The sequence below is a fragment of the Capra hircus genome, chromosome 8, assembly GCF_001704415.2.
Source record: "Capra hircus breed San Clemente chromosome 8, ASM170441v1, whole genome shotgun sequence".
Lineage (NCBI taxonomy): Eukaryota > Metazoa > Chordata > Mammalia > Artiodactyla > Bovidae > Capra > Capra hircus.
This window is the reverse complement of record NC_030815.1, coordinates 9,480,117-9,499,203: the sequence shown is the minus strand read 5'-3', so window position 1 is coordinate 9,499,203 and position 19,087 is coordinate 9,480,117. Positions and strand designations below refer to the sequence as shown.

The 19,087-nt window shown below is 41.3% G+C and overlaps 1 protein-coding gene across 9 annotated transcripts in view; it reads left to right on the top strand.

Moving 5' to 3' along the window:
- Positions 1-19,087, top strand: part of HMBOX1 (homeobox containing 1) — a 198,498-nt gene that overhangs the window by 172,142 nt on the left and 7,269 nt on the right. For all 9 annotated transcript variants that reach the window (XM_013965853.2, XM_005683539.2, XM_013965852.2 and 6 more), the window contains exons 7-8: positions 16,514-16,596; positions 18,744-18,839. In XM_013965853.2, the coding sequence (XP_013821307.1) occupies positions 16,514-16,596; positions 18,744-18,839 (179 nt within the window). The remainder of the gene's footprint in view (positions 1-16,513; positions 16,597-18,743; positions 18,840-19,087) is intronic.

Here is a 19,087-nt window from a genome sequence, read left to right as displayed (position 1 = left end):
TGTAGCCTGCTTTTTTTCACTGACATTTTGCAGTGTCATTTAGTGCTCTTTGAAAACATGATTTTTTTAAACAGCTCCTCCTTTTTTCTTCAAGTGCCTATATCATAATCATAGTTAACAATTATTACTGTAGGAGACATTTAAAGTCTTCCCAGCTTTGCCCTGTCAAAACAGTACTGACACAGACACCCTTGTTCTTACCTTCTCTTAAAAACAATATTAGCAACTCCTTCCACAGCTGAATTCACCCTCGGCACTGGCCTTGAGCACACTGCTCCTGCCCCTGCCGCCTGCCTTCTGTGTGTGCTGCGTCTTTTTAGTCAGTGAAAAATCTCCATTTTGCTTTGCTGGAGGGTAAAAAGCTCTGTTTTAGTTTTGTCTATGTTTAAACTTCTCTGATTGCTAATGAGCCTAGTTTCCCTGTTTATTAATCATCCATACGTCATCTTTTGGTATTTGTTCCTTTCCTTTACCCATTTTTCTGTTGTGTTTCCATGTTTTCTGCTTGACTTGTGTATTAATTCTTTATGGAATAAGCTCATTAACCCTTTCTGCTATATATTTGCAATTTATTTCACTTTTATTTAAATGTAGATAAGTGCACCACTTTATTCTTGTGTGACTGCCTCCACCCCTTAGGCCTCTTCATTCAGATGTTTTCTTTTACATTTAGCCATAAAACATTGAGTTTGTAAGGTGAAGATCTAATTTGGTCTTATTTTCCAAATAACCAGTTTTCCCTTTCTTAAGATTTAAAATTATTTCTCACATATGAAGTTACTATGTTTTTCGGTTCTATTTACTATCAATTCTTGAGCCACAATTACGGTTATCATATAATTTCACAATATTTGATGAGAGGGCCCATTCACTAATACTTACTTTTAAAATGCTCTTAACCATTCTCATCTGTTTTTTCAGGTGAGCATTAAAATAGTGTTGCTGACACCACTCCCACTGAGAAAAAAAGAAGGGGAAAAATACATGATTGAAGTTAAACCTAAAAATTAACTTGGGAAGAAGTGTCACTGTCATATTATTTATTCTTTTCTAAGAATGGTTGTATGCCTCTCCGTTTCTTGTATCTTTTTTATACCTGTCAGTGAACTGAGTAACAGTTTTAGTTTTTTGTATATTTTATATATTTTTCTTGTTAGATATTTTTATTTTAATTCTCATTTTTCTTGCTCTCATGAATATAGGCCTTTTTTCTATTAAGTTGTCCAGCTGCTTATTGATACACGGGAAAGTTTTAGTATCTTTGTTGGTCTGTTTAGTCCCCAGCAATCTGATTATTTCTGAGACAATTTGAATATACCCCTTAGTTTTCTTGGTATAGTATAATATGCTAATGATATTTTTGTGGCCCTCCTTCCCAGTTTGTTTCTTAATTTTCTTTCATGTCCTATTGTAATGACTAGGACTTTTAGAAAAACATTAAATTGTAACAAGAGACAAGGTTGTATTGGGGATGGTGGGCTCTGTTGCCCAGTTTCTGATTTAATTTAGATGCTGCTAGTATTTCCTCATAGTTCAGTAGGTAAAAAATCTGCCTGCAATGCAGGGCACACAGGTTCGATTCCTGGGTCAGGAAGATCCCCCGGAGAAGGAAATGGCAGTCCACTCCAATATTCTTGCCTGGGAAATCCCGTGGACAGAGGAACCTGGCAAGCCACAGTCCCATGGTGTCGTAAGACCACCACAACTGCTAGCATTTTATCATCTTATTAATGTTACCAGTTATTGTTTTTCCAACATATTATTGTGAAAAATTTTAGACGTACAGCAGAGCTGAAAGAATTTTACAGGTATCACCTAGATTCTACCACTGTTTTACTATACTTGTTTTCTTGTACATCTCTTAGCAGATTTTTTTTTTTTTTTACTATTGGTAGTAGTCTTGGTTGTATTGCAGAAATATTTATCTGTACTTAGTGTTCCAAGATTTTAAAAAATAAGCACTGCTAAATTAGTTGCTGAAGATAGAGATCAATATAGCAATCCCTTAGCTCCATTTGTTATCATGAAGTAGCCAATCTAAAAAGTCAGTAAAGCTTTGAAATAGGGATTTAATATGAAAACTGTTCAAATGGAGGACAGTGTTAAGCATCAAAAGGGTTGCAGCCAATTTGGATTATAGAAGGAAAAATAATTGAAGTTGGAATTTTTCTGTATTTGACCAGACTTTCAAGAGAATGCCTCATTCAGGTGTTTACTTACAGGAATCAGAAATAGCTGCTTATTTCAGTTTGCCTGCCAGGTGTAGTTCTATACTGAAATGGTGTCCGTTAAGCTATGATAGTTGAATCACAGTATCTCTTAAGACCATCCCATTCTTTTTGTACTGATTCTATTTACCCAGAGTACTTGTTTTGTAGGGCAGATCTCCACAAACTTGGTGGCTTAGAACAGCAGAAGTGTATTTCTCACAGTCCTGGAAGCCACAATCTGAAGTCAAGGTATCAGCAGAGTGGGTTCCTTTGGGAGGTTCTGAGGGTAGAAACTCCCCCACACTTCTAGCTTTGGTCAGCTGTCAGAGGTCCTTGGCATTCCTGAACTTGCAGACCCATCACTCTGCTTTCATTTCTGCACCGTCTTCTCTGTTTGTGTTCTTTTCTTTCTCTTATGAGGACACTCATCGCATTTAGGGCATAGTGTGACCTCATCGCAATCCTTCCCGTAATTACATCCGCAGAGACCCAATTTTATATACAGTCACTTCCTGAGGTTCCAGGTGGACGTGAATTTTCAGGTGACGCTCTTCACCCCACTGCACCCAGCAACTTCCTTAGCAAGCAGGAATGGAAAGAGCGTGGGCCTGGAGGTCAGGAAGCTTGGTTTTAATCCTAGCCAGCTCTCTAACTTTGGGGATCTTATTATCTGTAAGCTTACCGTTGTCCCCATTTCCCCCATCTTTCCAAGCCCCCGATTGTCCTAAAGTTCGCAGTAAATGACAGACAGTTGTATGCATGGCTGACTTCCAGCTCTGCTTCTCCTGTTTCTCTCTGACTCCTGGTTGTTTCTCAGGGATATTTTAAGGTATGATTAGTATCAGAGGAGCTTTGAGATCGTTGGATAAAATATAAGGTGTCACTCTCCTGGTTTGTAACTGAACTGAGGATGTCATTAGGCTTTTATGGATTAACCAAAGAGAGGTGCTGTACTTGGAGAAAGTACATTTCTGTCATCTCTTGCTTCCCTGTTATTTAAAACAACCACCACCACTACCCCCCGCCCCCCAAAAAAAGAAATATTTTAATTATTTTGTTGTTGCTGAAGACCATTTAACACATAGATGGTCTCTAAAAGTGGATATGGGACAACTAGGTTCCAAACTATTTCAGTTTAATGGTATTCTTTCCTGCTCTCCATCCAGTAATTATACTTAGTGATAAAGAAATACACACTGGATTATACATAGTGAGCCCTGCCTGACAATCCTGAAACGTTATTTTTTTAATTACTAAAGTGATGAGGTTTAAATCTCTCTTCAGGGGAGATAGTTCATTTAAAAACACAGGGTAGGCGAGCGAGGCGGGAATAAGTTCATTTACATGGCATTATCCTGGCAGATCAGACAGTAAAGAATCTGCCTGCAATGCAGGAGACTTGGGTTCGATCCCTGGGTTGTGAAGATAACCCAGAGAGGGAAATGGCAACTCACTCCAGTATTCTTGCCTGGGAATTCCGTGGACAGTGAAGCCTGGCTGAGTACACTCCATGGGGTGGGACACGACTGAGGGACACACACACACAATCTTGCATGGGGTCGCAGAGAGGGACACGACTGAGGGACAGACACACACACACACACACCCCTTGCTTAGAGAGCCAGTTCCTATCTTTTCTATGTGCTCCCTGAGACACAATAGGAGGAACTTTCTGGTTGTCGTTTTTATAGACTTGGGTGCTATTGAAATGAAGGTGCTTCAAGGACATTTCCATTTGTTACCAGCTTATGGTATCTCATCTCATGTAAATGATTTTGCCACTTTTCATTTTAATTCTTTGCTGTCATTGTCTTGCAAAGTGATCATTTGGTTTCTCTCTGTGAAGATATTCACTGATCATTCGGCTGACAACGTCCTTTGTCTATAAAGTGTAGTGCCCTTAGGATTTATTTTATTGCTTTTATATTACTATCTGTAGATTTCTGTTTACATGTCTTTCCCTTTTTAGTCTTATAAAATGTCTAGGGCTATAAACATTCTTATATGGGACAGAAGTGTATTTCAGAAACAGGTCCCTTTCAGAGTCTCAAAGCCAAGTTCTCCCACAGTTTATCCACCTGGTAACAGTAGAAATATCTAATCCTTTGACATAATTTAAGGATGAAATGCCAGAAGGTGAATAAAGTACTATTCCTAAGGCTGTCTTCATTTGGTGGAAGGGAGGAAGTGGTGCCTAAACCCAGGAAGTGAGGGTGTCTTGAATTTTTATTACCATCCCAGTGTCTCTTCTGTTTTATCTTGCCTTGTATTCCCATGCCTTAGCCTACTTCAGATCTTCTCAGCTTTCACCGCAGCTGCATAACTAACTTTTACCTCTAGGATCACCAGAGATACTGCCATACAAAATGTGTTTGATCATATAATACCCTTGCTTAAAAACCTTTGTCTGGTTGCCTGAAGTTAAGTGCAAACTCTATTATACTCTTTAAAATATGGACCCAATATTTTTCTTCAGTTTGATCCCCAGTCACCCATCTCATGTACATTTCATCCACACTGAACTCCTCATTCTCAGAACATTTTAAGCTCTTTTATAACTCCCTTCCTTTTATATGTTGCTTCCTTTGCCTCATGCTGTTTTACTTTATCCACCCTCCATGCTCTGCCTTCAAGAAACCTGCACAAATGTTGATTCTTCTCTGTCCCCATATACTACATTCATTCCACTAATACAGTCCATTTTATAGTGAACTCTATAATGTGTTTTGTAATGTACATATATCCCCAGTGATTACATTAGGAGACTCTGCATGGTTTATCTTTGCCAGTATTTTGCCAATTGCTTGGTATAAACTAGGACTCAGTCAACATTTTGAGTTGACTAAATAATTAATTATATTTAAAATCAGTCATTAGACTTATTTCTCAACTTTACTGATAGTCTATTGGTTATGTATAGTTCAAAAATAAACACTACTAACATAATTGTATTCAGCTGTATCTTAGTATAAAACCTTTGAATGAAGCAAGGGAAGACAGTGCATTGTACAATGCAGTAAGATCCCAGCTGCCTTTCTCCTGAAAGAAGTATTGTCGGTCTCACTAAAGGCCTTAACTGAAACCAGTGTTTTCTGTTTTCCCCTTTGTTTCTTTCTTAGATTAATTTATTCTTTCACATATACATTTATTCAGCCATCTTTTGATCAGACAGTTGCTTACTGAGTGTCTGTTACAGGCCAAGCAGGTTCTCTGGACTTACATAGCTCCTCTTACAGGTGACTAGATAGAAACTATAGTTCCTAATTTCTTCAGTGTTTCCTTTTTTCTGACAGTTGCCATGTCGCCTTCAAAAAACACCTGTGAAAAAGACATAGGGATTCTAGTTAACATTAAACTTGGATGAGCCAATAATGTGATATGGTCCTGGACTGATTATATAATTTACTGTCTAAATGGGACAATTTAGGGGAATGAGAGTGCATGCTAAGTCACTTCAGTCATGTCCAGCTCTTTGCGACCCCATGGACCATAGCCCACCAGGCTCCTCTGTCCATGGGATTCTCCAAGCAAGAATACTGGAGTGGGTTTCCATGCCCTCCTCCAGGGGATCTTCCCAACCCAGGGATCAAACCTGTGTCTCTTAGGTCTCCTGCATTGGCAGGTGGGTTCTTTACCGCTAGCACCACCTAGGAATGAGGGGGTAGGGGTTGTTAATAATAATCTAGTATAACAGCACCAATTCAGGCAAACCCTGAATATAATCCTTATAGTCTAATCAAATTGCATTACTGGCTGCTTTTTGTTGTCTGAGCACATCTTAGGTTTTTATGTTTGTTTTTATTGATAACTTTGCCCTTTCCCCTCCAATGCCTGAAGCCTGTGCATCCCTCAGTAAAGATCCAAAGCAGTAAGCTTTCCCAGAGCAGTGTAGTCCATAGAGATCTCTCTCTAACCTGGATTTATTTAACATATCGTTTATATATTTAATTAGCAGCTAGATATATTCTGACTTGTCACTGTTCTACTGTTTTGACTGTTCTTTTGACTCCTTTTGTTTTAACTTCATATCTGATGTCCTCAACTGAACTGTGTACTGTTAAGATCAGGGTCATTTTTGAACTTCCGTCTACTCCTCAAACACATATTCATGCTCATGTAATACATATTGGTTGAACATTTTATTTCCTGACCTGCCTTTGTCTTTCCTGAGAATTCTTTCACTTTACATCAATATTGTGTAGCTGTCTGCCCCCAACCACCACCAAGAAGAAAGCTTTAAGAGCTCTGGAATTCTTGGCAAAAAAATTTTAACTATTAGATTTTAAACTTAATATTTACCATGAGGTATTTTACAATATATTACTTTATCAGTTTACCTTATACTATGTATATTTAATTAATATGTTTTAAACATTGAAACATTACAGAAAGATGAAAATAGTAATCACAGTCCATGCACACACCTGCAGCTATATTAGCACATTTTAAAGAAAACTGATATTTCTGATAGGCCTGCATGTCTCACCTATAATAAGTCTTTAGCAGAAAAGAAAGGATTAATTGCCAAGTTTAGAGATGTAGAACTATAGTTAGTACATTATATTCTTGAACCTTTTATTTGGAAGGTTACCGATTTGTTTTTATTCTGACTTTATTTTATATAGTTAAATACTAAGTACAGATTGATTAAGATTTTCACAGAAATTTTTAACACATTAAATTGCAGAATCTGCCTGCAATGCTGAAGACCTGGGTTCAGTCCTTGGGTTGGGAAGATCCCCTGGGAAAGGGCATAGCAACCCACTCCAGTATTCTTGCCTGGAGAATTCCATGGACAGAGGATCCTGGTGGGCTCCAGTCCATGGGGTCAAAAAGAGTCAGATACACTGAGCGACTAACACAACAACAATCATTTATGCCACAACTGCAGCTTCTTATTTGTTGTTTTGTTCAGTTGCCAAGTGGTGTCCAACTCTCTGTTACCCCATGGACTGTGGCACGCCAGGCTTCCCTGTCCTTCATTATCTCCCTGAGTTTGCTCAAACTTGTGTCCATTGAGTCAGTGATGCCATCCAACCACCTCATCTTCTGTCGTCCTCTTCTCTTCTTGCCCTCAGACTTTCCTGGCATCAGGATCTTTTCCAATGAGTCAGCTCTTAGCATCAGGTGACCAAAGTATTGGAGCTTCACTTCAGCATCAGTCCTTCCAACGAATATTCAGGGTTGATTTCCTTTAGGAAATGACTGGTTTGATTTCCTTGCTGTCCAAGGGACTCTCAAGAGTCTTCTCCAGCACCACAATTTGAAAACATCAGTTCTTTGGCACTCAGCCTACTTTAGGGTCCAACTCTTATATCTGTACATGACTCCTGGAAAAACCATAGCTTTGACTAGATGGAAATTTGACAGCAGAATGATGTCTCTGATTTTTAATATGCTGTATACATTTGTCATAGCTCTTCTTCCAAGAAGCAAACATTTTCCATTTGCCTGGTCTGCAGTGATTTTGGAGCCCAAGAAAATAAAATCTCACTGTTTTTACTTTTTTCCATCTGTTTGCCACAAAGTGATGGGACTGGATGCCATGATCTTAGTTTTTTGAATGTTGAGTTTTAAGCCAGCTTTTTCACCTTCATCAAGAGGCTCTTTAGTTCCTATTCAGTTTTCTGCCATTAGGGTGGTCATCTGCATATCTGAGGTTATTGATATTTCTCCCAGCAATCTTGATTCCGCCTTGTGAGTCATCCAGCCTGGCATTTCACGTGATGTACCCTGCGTGTAAGTTAAATAAGCAGGGTGGGGGCGGGGGGAAGCAGGGTGACAATATATAGCCTTGATATACTCCTTTCCCAATTTGAACCAGTCTCTCATTCCATGTCTGGTTCTAACTGTTGCTTATTGTCTTGCATAGAGGTTTCTCAGGAGGTAGGTAAGGTGGTCTGGTATTCCCATCTCTTTAAGATTTTTCCTCTTGTGATCCACACAGTCAAAGGCTTTAGTGTAGTCAATGAAGCAGATGTTTTTCTGGAATTCACTTTTTATGATCCAGCAGATGTTGGCAATTTTGATCTCTGGTTCCTCTGCCTTTTCTAAATCCAGCTTGTACATCTGGAAGTTCATGGTTGACGTACTACTGAAGCCTAACTTTAAGGATTTTGAGTATTGCCTTGCTAGCATGTGAAATGACTATAGTTGTGTGGTAGTTTGAACATTCTTTGGCATTGCCCTTCTTTGGGATTGGAATGAAAACTGACCTTTTCCAGTCCTGTGGCCATTGCTGAGTTTTCCAAATTTGCTGGCTTTTTGAGTGCAGCACTTTCACAGCATCATCTTTTAGGATTTGAAATAGCTCAGCTGAAATTCCATCACCTCCAACTACCTTTGTTCCTAATAAGGCTTCCTAAGGCCCACTTGACTTCCCACTCCAGGATTCTGGCTCTGGGTGAGTGAACACACCATCTGGTTATCTGGGTCATTAAGACCTTTTTTTGTATAGCTCCTCTGTGTATTCTTGCCACCTCTTCCTAATCTCTTCTGCTTCTGTTAGGTCCTTGGCATTTCTGTCCTTTATTGTGCACATCTTTGCACAAAATGTTCCCTTAGTATCTCCAGTTATCTTGAAGAGATCTCTAGTCTTTCCCATTCTGTTGTTTTCCTCTATCTCTCTGCATTGTTCACTTTAAGAGGCTTTCTTATCTCTCCTTGATATTCTTTGGAACTCTGCTTCTTTTCTCAGTTATTTGTAAGTCCTCTTCAGACAACCACTTTGCCTTCTTGTGTTTCTTTTTCTTGGGGATGGTTTTGAACACCACCTCCTGTACAGTGGTATGAACCTCCATCCATAGTTCTTCAGGCACTTTGTCTACCAGATCTAATCCCTTGAATCTATTCATCACCTCTACTGTATAATCATAAGAGATTTTATTTAGGTCATACCTGAATAGCCTAGTGGTTTTCCCTTCTTTCTTTAATTTGAGCCTGAATTTTGCAATAAGGAGCTGATGATCTGAGCGACAGTCAGCTCTGGGTCTTGTTTTTGCTGACTGTATAGAGCTTCTTCATCTTTGACTGCAAAGAATATAATCAGTCTGATTTTGATATTGGCCATCTGGTGATGTCCATGTGAAGAGTTGTCTCTTGTGTTGTTAGATTAGAAGAGGGTGTTTGCTGTGAACAGTGTGTTCTCTTGGCAAAACTGTTAGTCTTGGCCTGGCTTCATGTTGTACTCCAAGGCCAAACTTGTCTGTCACTTCAGGTATCTTGACTTCCTACTTTTGCATTCCAGTCCCCTATGATGAAAAGGACATCTTTTTTTGGTGTTAGTTCTAGAAGGTGTTGTACGTTTTCATAGAACTGTTCTACTTCAGCCTTTTCGGCATTAGTGATTGAGGCCTGGATTTGGATTTGGATTACTGTGATGTTGAATAGTTTACCTTGGAAATGAACAGAGATGATCCTGTTGTTTTTGAGATGGCACACAAATACTGCATTTCAGACTTTTTTGTGACTGTGAGGGCTACTCCATTTCTTCTAAGGGATTCGTGCCCACAGTAGTAGATACAGTGGTCATCTGAGTTAAATTCCCCCATTCCCATCTGTTTTAGTTCACTGATTCTTAAGATTTCAATGTTTATTCTTACCATCTCCTGTTTGACCACATCCAATTTACTTTGATTCATGGACCTAACATTCCAGGTTTCTATGCAATAGTGTTGTTTCTAGCATCGGACTTTGCTCTCACCAGCATACACATCTACAAAACACTTTGGCTCATCTCATCGTTCTTTCTGTAGCTGTTGCTCCACTCTTCCCCAGGAGTATGTTGGACACCTACCACCAGGGGGGGTCTCAGCTTTCAGTGTCATATCTGTCTTTTCACACTGTTCATGAGGTTATCAAGGCAAGAATACTGAAGTGCTTTGCCATTCCTTTCTCCAGGGGACCACGTTTTGTCAGGCCCTGACTGCCAGGGACATGCCCTTCAGCCACTCCACCTAACAGGACAACATGTCTGGTGTCCTGGTTGTCCCACTGCTGGTCCTCATGAAGCATGTAAACCTTCACTGGCTGCTAGGTGTTAGTCAACCTGCTGCCCTGGGGCTGGGCAAAGGCCTTGTGGAAGTCACTGGGAAGGGGATCCGGAGAAGGCAGAAGCTGATGCTGGAGGACGCCTAGCCTCTCCGCTGCCGCTGGGTGCTCTAGCTGGGCTCTGGTCCCCACCTGTCCTCTCCTGCTCTTCGCCATTCTTTTCCAGGCCGCGTGAGCCTGGCCCCTGAGGAGGGTGCTTACTGCTTCACAGCCTCGTACCCCACCGTGCCAGGGACTGCGGGCACCGGTCAGTATGCTGCTCCTGCCTCCTCCATGGTCTCCGCAAAGCCCATTTCTGACTTGTCACCTCCTCAGGCCCTGTCGTGCTAGGAAAAATTCTAAATTCTTATTTAGCTTCCAGAAATACTGTGGTTTTGTTCTGTTAGTCACTAGAATGCCAGTCACAATCCTAGTATTTTCTAGATTGAAATGTACTTTAGGGAGTTGGATTAATAAGCTACTTCTTAATTGTTTAAATGTTTTCCTAATGTTCTTTTATTTTAAAATAGCGTATTTTCATTTTAGAAATTCAATAGAGAAGTAAATATATAGAGCAGAAAGTGAAATCCATCTTAATTACTACCAATGTTTCCCTGTCTTCTACCCCAACCCCCACTCACCCAACCCCAGGATTCTTGCTCCCAAGACATAATCATCATCTGTAACAGTTTAATATGTACCCTTCAAGAGTATGTTGTGATAACTCTACATATACCCTGATGGTCAGCAGTTCATTTACAGTGATAACCATCTCTTTTGGAGGCCCCTGCACTGGGCTGGTGGTAACTCTGTCCCTCATCATTGAGGAGTGCAGATGAGGGTGAGTCAGACTTGCACCTGGTTTCGGGTGGCGCCTGGTGTAGCAGGAGAGAGAGGTATACAGTGACAACTATAATACAGGATGATAAAGGTGTGAGAGAGGAACAGGTGAATTTCCTCATTCACAGGATGAGGAAATTACCTTTGACTGGCCAAGAGGTGACAGTTGAGCTGTATGGTGAAAGACAAGATGGTTTGGAGGCAGGGAGGCAAAGAGCACGTAAACGGACAGTAGAAGGGCGCAGAGGTGCAGGGGGTTGGTGAGGCTGCTCCGTTTCCCCAGACTAGCATGTATGAGAGCAGCAGTAGATAAAGCTGCGAGGCAGTGTGGGGGAGGGCGGACTCTGAAGACCTCTATAATAAATCTTAAAAAATTTTTAATAGAATAGCAGCATGACTGGAGATATACATTAGTTATATTAATCAGACATTAGAGGGAACAGAGTGTCAGTCACAGGCTTTGCAATAATTTGGAAGAGTTAGCACAATAATGTATAGTAGCCATTGAGCTGTTGCTGAAATGGGACCTCTAGGTCTTAGCAGCTACCACTTTCCATCAAATCTAGGAAGGCTTTGATTGTATGACATACCTTTATTTTATATACTGGCATGGAGGGGAGACGCTGCCAGTTAATTTGCAGACACGACGAATTATAAGATGTATCCTAATTTTAGAATCATAATAATGAAGAAATATGCATCATAAAATGAGTGAAATAGAGTAAATTATGAGGGCACAGGGAAAAGATATGCAGATGAGACAGGGTGCTCAGGGCTGGTGCCCTGGGATGACCCTGAGGGATGGGATGGGGAGGGAGGTGGGAGGGGCTTCAGGATGGGGGACACATGTACACCCGCGGCTGATTCGTGTCAATATATGGCAAAAACCACCACAATATTGTAAAGTAATTAGCCTCCAATTAAAATAAATAAATAACTTTTTTAAAAAAGAAAAGATATGCAGGAAAGGAAGGAGACATGAGGAAATGGAACAGGGCAGGATGCTGAGATCAGAGACATAAGTGGAGAAGTAGGCCTCGAAGAGGAGACTGCACCCTCCTCGTCCACGAGATGCAGAGGTGAGCGAGCAGCGGCTCAGAGACATGCAGAAGCTGAGAAGCTGAAAACATGAAGCCAGTCCTAATAATCTCCGTCTTGGTTAAGGAGGAGGCAAGGGCATCTGCAAAAAGAATGACGGTGGTAGGTTTGAGGGCTTGCGACTTAAGCGTGGAAAGGTTTCAGGAAAGATGGTCATGAAACATGGAGTATTACAGACAGCTGGCTAGAAGAACAAAAAGCATTCCCATCAGAAACAAGGGGCCTAGTTAAGGTCGAGAGACACGAGGTTATAAAGAAATCACTTGGCCCTATTTTATAACTTTGCCCAGGAACTCTTGGTACCCTGATTGAAGGATGGAAGAAAACAAGTGGAAGGTGCTTTCTGCAGGGGGCAAGATTGGCAGGACAGGTATGGTGGAAGGACAGAAAAGCTGAGTAAACAGAATTTCCCCTAAGAGATACTGTTGTTGTTGTTGTTGTTGTTTTTCTATTGAAGTACAGTTGAATTGCAATGTTAACTACTGCTGTATAACAAAGTGACTCAGTTATATACACACATACATATATATGCATATACACGCGTTCTCTTTCCTGTTCTTTCTCATGGTTTATTACAGGATATTGAATATAGTGCCCTGTGCTGTACAGTAGGACCTTGTTGTTTCTCCATTCTTTGTATGCCAGTTGCATCTGCTAATCCCCAACTCCCACTCCTCCCCTTTCACCTCCTAACTCTTCAACCACTAATCTATTCTCCATGCCCCCTGATTCTGTTTCATAGACAGGTTTATTTGTGTCATATTTTAGATTCCACATTTAAGTGATATTGTATGCTATTTGTCTCTTTTTGACTTACTTCAGTTTGGCTTCCCTTGTGGCTCAGACGGTAGAGTCTGCCTGCAAAGCAGGAGGCCCAGGTTCGATCCCTGGGTCGGGAAGATCCCCTGGAGAAGGAAATGGCACCCTACTCCAGACCTGTTGCCTAGAAAATCCCATGGATGGAGGAGCCTGGCAGACTATAGTCCATGGGGTCACAAACATTCAGACGCGACTGAGCAACTCACTTTCACTTAGTGTGATAATCTCTAGTTGTCCGCATGGTTTTGCAAATGCCATTATTTTCATTTCTTCTTATGACTGATTGTGAAATGTATATATGTACCATATCTTCTTTATCCACTTGTCTGTCGATGAACATTTAAGTTGCTTCTTTGTCTTTGCTATTGTGGACAGTGCTACTATGAACATAGAGGTGCATGTATCTTTTGAATTATCATCTGGATGTATGCCCAGGAGTGGGATTCCTGAATCATATGGTATCTCCTAAGAGATACTGTGGATTCAGCTTGCCATGGAATTCAGGGTGAGAAGCAAGATGAGGTCAGAAGAAGAGTGATAGATGAACAGGTTTTTTAAGTTGGGGAAGGGTTTTAAAGGGTTCGAGATTAGTGTAAAGAAGAAGAAATTTGAAGAGGTGGAGTAGGTGAGTAGGAAGTTCACTAGGGAATTTCAGAATTTCAGATTTCGACATGGAGTTCTAAGTCATCTTGTCTTGAAATGTGCTGTCTTTCTAAAATGCAGTTGGGAGTGTATCTCTGTGCTGCTTATAAAACCTCTATTTCAAGATGAAATCTTTATTACGTATGGAACATCACAAGGTGGCCCCATCCTGCTTCTCCAGACTACCGTCTCTCATTTTTTCTTGTGAACCCGTATTCTCACCACACTGAACTCTTCTCCATGCCCAGAATCATCAAGACTTTAATCTACCTTTTTGCCTTTGCTCATGCTTTTTCCCTTTCATGAAATGTTCTTCTTTTTCTTTGCTTTGCAAACTCCTATCTTGTCCTCAAGAGGTAACTCAGATGGCACTTCCTCTGCCAAGTCTTACGGCAGCACTGAGCACACTGTCCTCTGTGCTCCCACCCTCCTCTGTTCAGACAGCCTATGGACTCTTAGCCCAGGGGTAGTGATTGATGTGTCTCTTCAGTAGATTACGGGCTTCCCTGGGGGCTCAGATGGTAAAAATCTGCCTGTTGTGCAGGAGACCCAGGTTCAGTTTCTGGGTCAGGAAGGTCCCCTGGAGGTGGAAATGGCGACCACTCCAGTATTCTTGCCTGGAGAATTTCATGGACAGAGGAGCCTGGTGGGTTACTGAGAGCTGGACACAACTGAGCAACTAACACTTTCACTTTCAGTAGATTATAAACTCCTTGTGGTCAGAAACAATCTAATTCTCTTCTTGACCCACAGTGGATGCATATAACGTTAGATACTTAGTATCTGCTTTTGTTGTCTTTGTTGCTGAATTTTAAATGAATGCGCTGATCCTGTGCTTTTCAAACATTAATGTGCAGTCAGATTACCTGGAGATCTTGTTAAAATTCAGATTCTCATTTAGTCTAAGGCAGGGTCTGGGATTCCTCTTTTCTAACAAGCCCCTGGGTAATGACTTTGCCCAACTAAATAGCAGAGGTGGAGTTAAGATGAAGTCAGTAGGAATGTGGAAGTGGAGCAGTGACTTGGAAGCATCCTCAGTATGAACATGGAAGCTCTAAACATGGTAGCAGAAAGTCATGTGGAAAGAGATGCGTAAACCCCGCACTGAAGCAGGAGGCCGCTGTGTAGGGTGGCGGTCGCACACAGAGCCCTGCCGCTCACAGTGTGGAAAAGGAAGGGCTGCGGCTGACGGCAGCCACTGTGTCCACTGTGTCAGGGCTCCTGCGAAGGCTGCTCTCCACACGGAGAGGGTGCGGGGCAGAGGAGCTGCGCTGCAGAAGGCAGGGCTTACAGGAGGTTAGGGGCCTCCCAGTACAAGCGCACTGGCACCGGTGCAGAGAGGATGGGGAAGGGGAGCCCCCACGGAAGTGAGAGGAGCTAGGATGTGACAGGGAGTCACCCCCTGACCTTCGGTTTCCAGGTTCAAAGCACAGAGATTCTTCCTCTTTGAAAACTCAAGGTGACCGAACAAGTAGTGCTAATAAGCATTCTGTTTCCCCATATAGTGTCACGGGCCTGATAATGCCAAGGATGGGTTCAGTAAACCCAATTTCTTTAAGTACTATTGTACAGAAGTAATATATGCATTTAGCATGTGGAAAAAGGCAAAAATAAATCTTAAAATGTTTAAATTTCCTCCTACTTATCCCTTTCCCTACGATAACGTAATCAACCTTGATGTGTACCCTTCCAGCTTTTATCCATGGAGATTTTTTATGAGGACATTTTATTAGAGGATAAGTATATCAATATTCTGATACTTAGTCACTTAGGTTTTTTTTAATTGCTTTACAATGCTATGCTGATTTCTGCTGTACAGCAACGCAAATCAGCCATAAGTATGCATATGTCCCCTCCCCCCACCTTTTATCCATGCAGATTTAAGTACACATACGCAGGAATTTTTTTTCTCTTTAAAATTTTTATTTTATATTGGAGTATAGCAGATTAACAATGCTGTGATAGTTACAGGTGCACAGCAAAGGGACTCAGCTATATATATATGTATGTATGTATGCATGCATACACACACACGTTTCCATTCTCCCCCAGACTCCCCTCCCATCCAGGCTGCCACATAACATTGAACAGAGTCCCCTGTGCTATACAGTAGGTCCTTGTTGATTATCCATTTTAAAAACAGCAGTGTGTAGATGTCCATCCCAAAGTCCCTAACTATCCCTTCCCCCATTCTTTGCAACCATAAGTTCACTCTCTAAGTTAGACAGGAATTTTAAAAATTTCCTAACAGTACTTTTACATGCACATTATTCTACAGATTTTTTTTTTTTTTTCCACTTAGGACCACGTCAAAAACATCTCCCCAGGCCAGTGAATAGTTTTCCTAGTCCTTTTTAAGTAGCTGTGTATAAATACAGATGTCTCATAATTTGTTCTATCATTCTCCTATTGATGGACAATTGGGCAATTTCCAAGTTTTGCTACTACAAACAAGACGTACAAAGAGTCCTGTCATCACCTCAATAACGGAAGTCTGTGATTTCAGTCAGCCACCCATATCACAAGTAACTTTTATATCCAGTACATCTTTTATCGAAGCCGAGCAGTGGCTAAACCTGTCCTATCCAATATAGTAGCCACCAGTCACATGTAACTGTTTAAATTTATTAAAGTCAAAAATCCACTTCCTTCATCACATCAGCATCATTTCAGGTGCTCAGTAGCCCCATGTGAGTAGTAGCTGCCCTGTTGGACAGAAAGACTGTTTCCATCTTCATAGGAAATTCCATCAGACAGCCTGGACTAGACATTAATGTTACATCTTAGAAAAGGTCATCTTTTTCAGTGAACCTGTGTGTTAAGGAGAGCACATTTGTAAAAGTACAAACTTGTGTCTTAATTGATTGCCTCTGCAGTTACTTCAATGAGAATCAATACCCAGATGAAGCAAAGAGAGAAGAAATTGCAAATGCTTGCAACGCAGTGATACAGAAGCCAGGTAAGTAGGCAGCAGGCGTGCTTGGCTCTGGGCTGCGCTTGGCCCAGCGTTTGGGACCTCAGTCTCTTCCTCATGCCGGCGGTGCTCTTGGCTCCATTCCCACCATCCTCCTGTGGATGCTCATTGCTCTGTCTTGTTCACACTGTGCTTCTGAGGGGGTGATTACTCCAAATTAGGCTTCACGTGGGAAAGTTCCAATGAGTGTCCTTGCCTGAGATACGCAACCTTGAAATTACTAGTTTTAAAGACTGTATAGATTTCTTTTTCCAAAAATACAGCATAAACATACCAGTTTCAAAATAGTTTTAAAGTTGGCATACTTTATAAGATTTATTAATGTAAATATTAAGATAGTTTTGTTTTGTAGCTGTTGAAAATTGTATAATTCTGTATTCCTGTTTAAAGAAAGAATTCTTTTTGGAGCGGACTTCTTTCCCATTTCTACATTGGGATGACTTCTTAGCTTGGAGTATTTCCATTCTGAAGTCCAGTTGTTCCTGTGCAAGTCAGCAGAGCCCCTGAAACACTCATAGGTCGTGTGCTAAAATGTTCTTCCATAGTATGGTGGTGGTCATTTTTTTTATAAATCAGAAACCATTCTCAGTGAAGAAGATCCAATTGATCTCCATTTGGCCAGTTAATTGGATTGGCTTAAAGGGTACATACAAAAGTATGACTTTTTTGTTTTAAGTTTTATCACTGTTTTGTGATAATTAAATACTAATTTATTCCCCCTTAGTTAGAAGCCAGACTTCTAACCGTCCAGAACATACATACACACTCAGCTACAACGACATCAGTACCCTTACTTCTCACAGGCCAAACCCCCAGCCCTAACGCTCTGCTGAATGGAACTCAGACTCTTCCTGGAAAGTACTTAATCTCCGGGCATCAAGCACCTGACCTGTTTTCTGGTCCCTCTACCCATTGAGGGGTAAAAGCTAAGACAGAAAATGAAGGAGAAGAGTGTTTGCCATGTTGGTGAACGTGGCTCTCCATAAACCATCGCATTTGACAGCAATTTGCAGCTTGAATTGCGCTATGTGTTCCAGAGTAGTTACAATAACAGATGGGCATAGTGACCTTAGTCTTAAGAAGACACGGATGGTATCCCTGTCTTAAGACAGCAGGAAACTAGTTAATACAGGGCCTTAAAGGTGTAAGGGGACTTCAGCTACCTGGGAACGCGATAAACAGATTCATCTGCGTAAATGATGCTAATTAAATGAAGCTTTCATGTTACCGTCATGTGAACTTTGAACACTAACAGGCTGAATCCTTTAATATTTTATATTGGAATTCCTTCATATTGTGTGACTTTCTGAATTAAAGCATTTTGTGTTATTAGGGCTGTTTGTATGTTGATTTTTCCATCCTAAGTTGCTTCAGTCGTGTCTGCCTCTTTGTGACCCTATGGACTATAGCCCGCCAGGCTCCTCTGTCCATGGGGTTTTCCAGGCAAGAATACTAGAGTTGGTTGCGATGCCTTCCTCCAGGGGATCGTCCCAACCCCAGAACTGAACCCGTGTCTCTTGTCTCCTGCATTGGCAGGTGGGTTCTTTACCACTATTTATATGTTTAGTCTGGAGAAGGAAATGGCAACCCACTCCAGTATTCTTGTCTGAAGAATCCCATGGACAGAGGAGCCTGGCAGGCTATAGTCCATGGGGTCGCGAGGGTCGGACACAACTTAGCGACTAAACCATCACCACCATATGTTTATTCATTCAATAATTAAGTCTGTGTATAGTACTGCTGCTGCTGCTGCTAAGTCACTTCAGTCGTGTCTGACTCTGTGCGACCCCATAGACGGCAGCCCACCAGGCTCCTCCGTCCTTGGGATTCTCCAGGCAAGAACACTAGAGTGGGTTGCCATTTCCTTCTCCAGTGCGTGAAAGTGAAGTCGCTCAGTCGTGTCCGACTCTTCGCGACCTCATGGACTGCAGCCCACCAGGCTCCTCCATCCATGGGATTTTCCAGGCAAGAGTACTGGAGTGGGGTGCTAGATCATGCTAAAAAAAATTCTGTATCTGTTATTCTGGCAATAGATGCAGTGAAAAGAACATTTGGGGGGGAAAAAAAAAGTATTGTCCCTTAAAACTAGCCTCAGATACAGATTTTCTGAATTTTACTGCATGTCTTCGCAGGCAAAAAACTGTCAGATCTGGAACGAGTTACCTCCCTGAAAGTATATAATTGGTTTGCTAACAGGCGGAAGGAGATCAAGAGAAGAGCCAATATCGGTAATGTATCCGAGAGGCTGCTGTCTTCTTTGAAGGCAGTCCTGGGCCTTGTGTTTAAGAGTCACTTCAGTTTAGAACTACAGGTCTAAATGAGACTACCCTTTAAGCCTAACAAGAATTGCCCTTATGTTTTTCTTCATTGTATTTTTAAAAATGTAAAGTTAATATTAATCATACTATTTGTATTGTACTAGTTTAGTCAGTTCAGTCACTCAGTCGTGTCCGACTCTTTGCGACCCCATGAATCG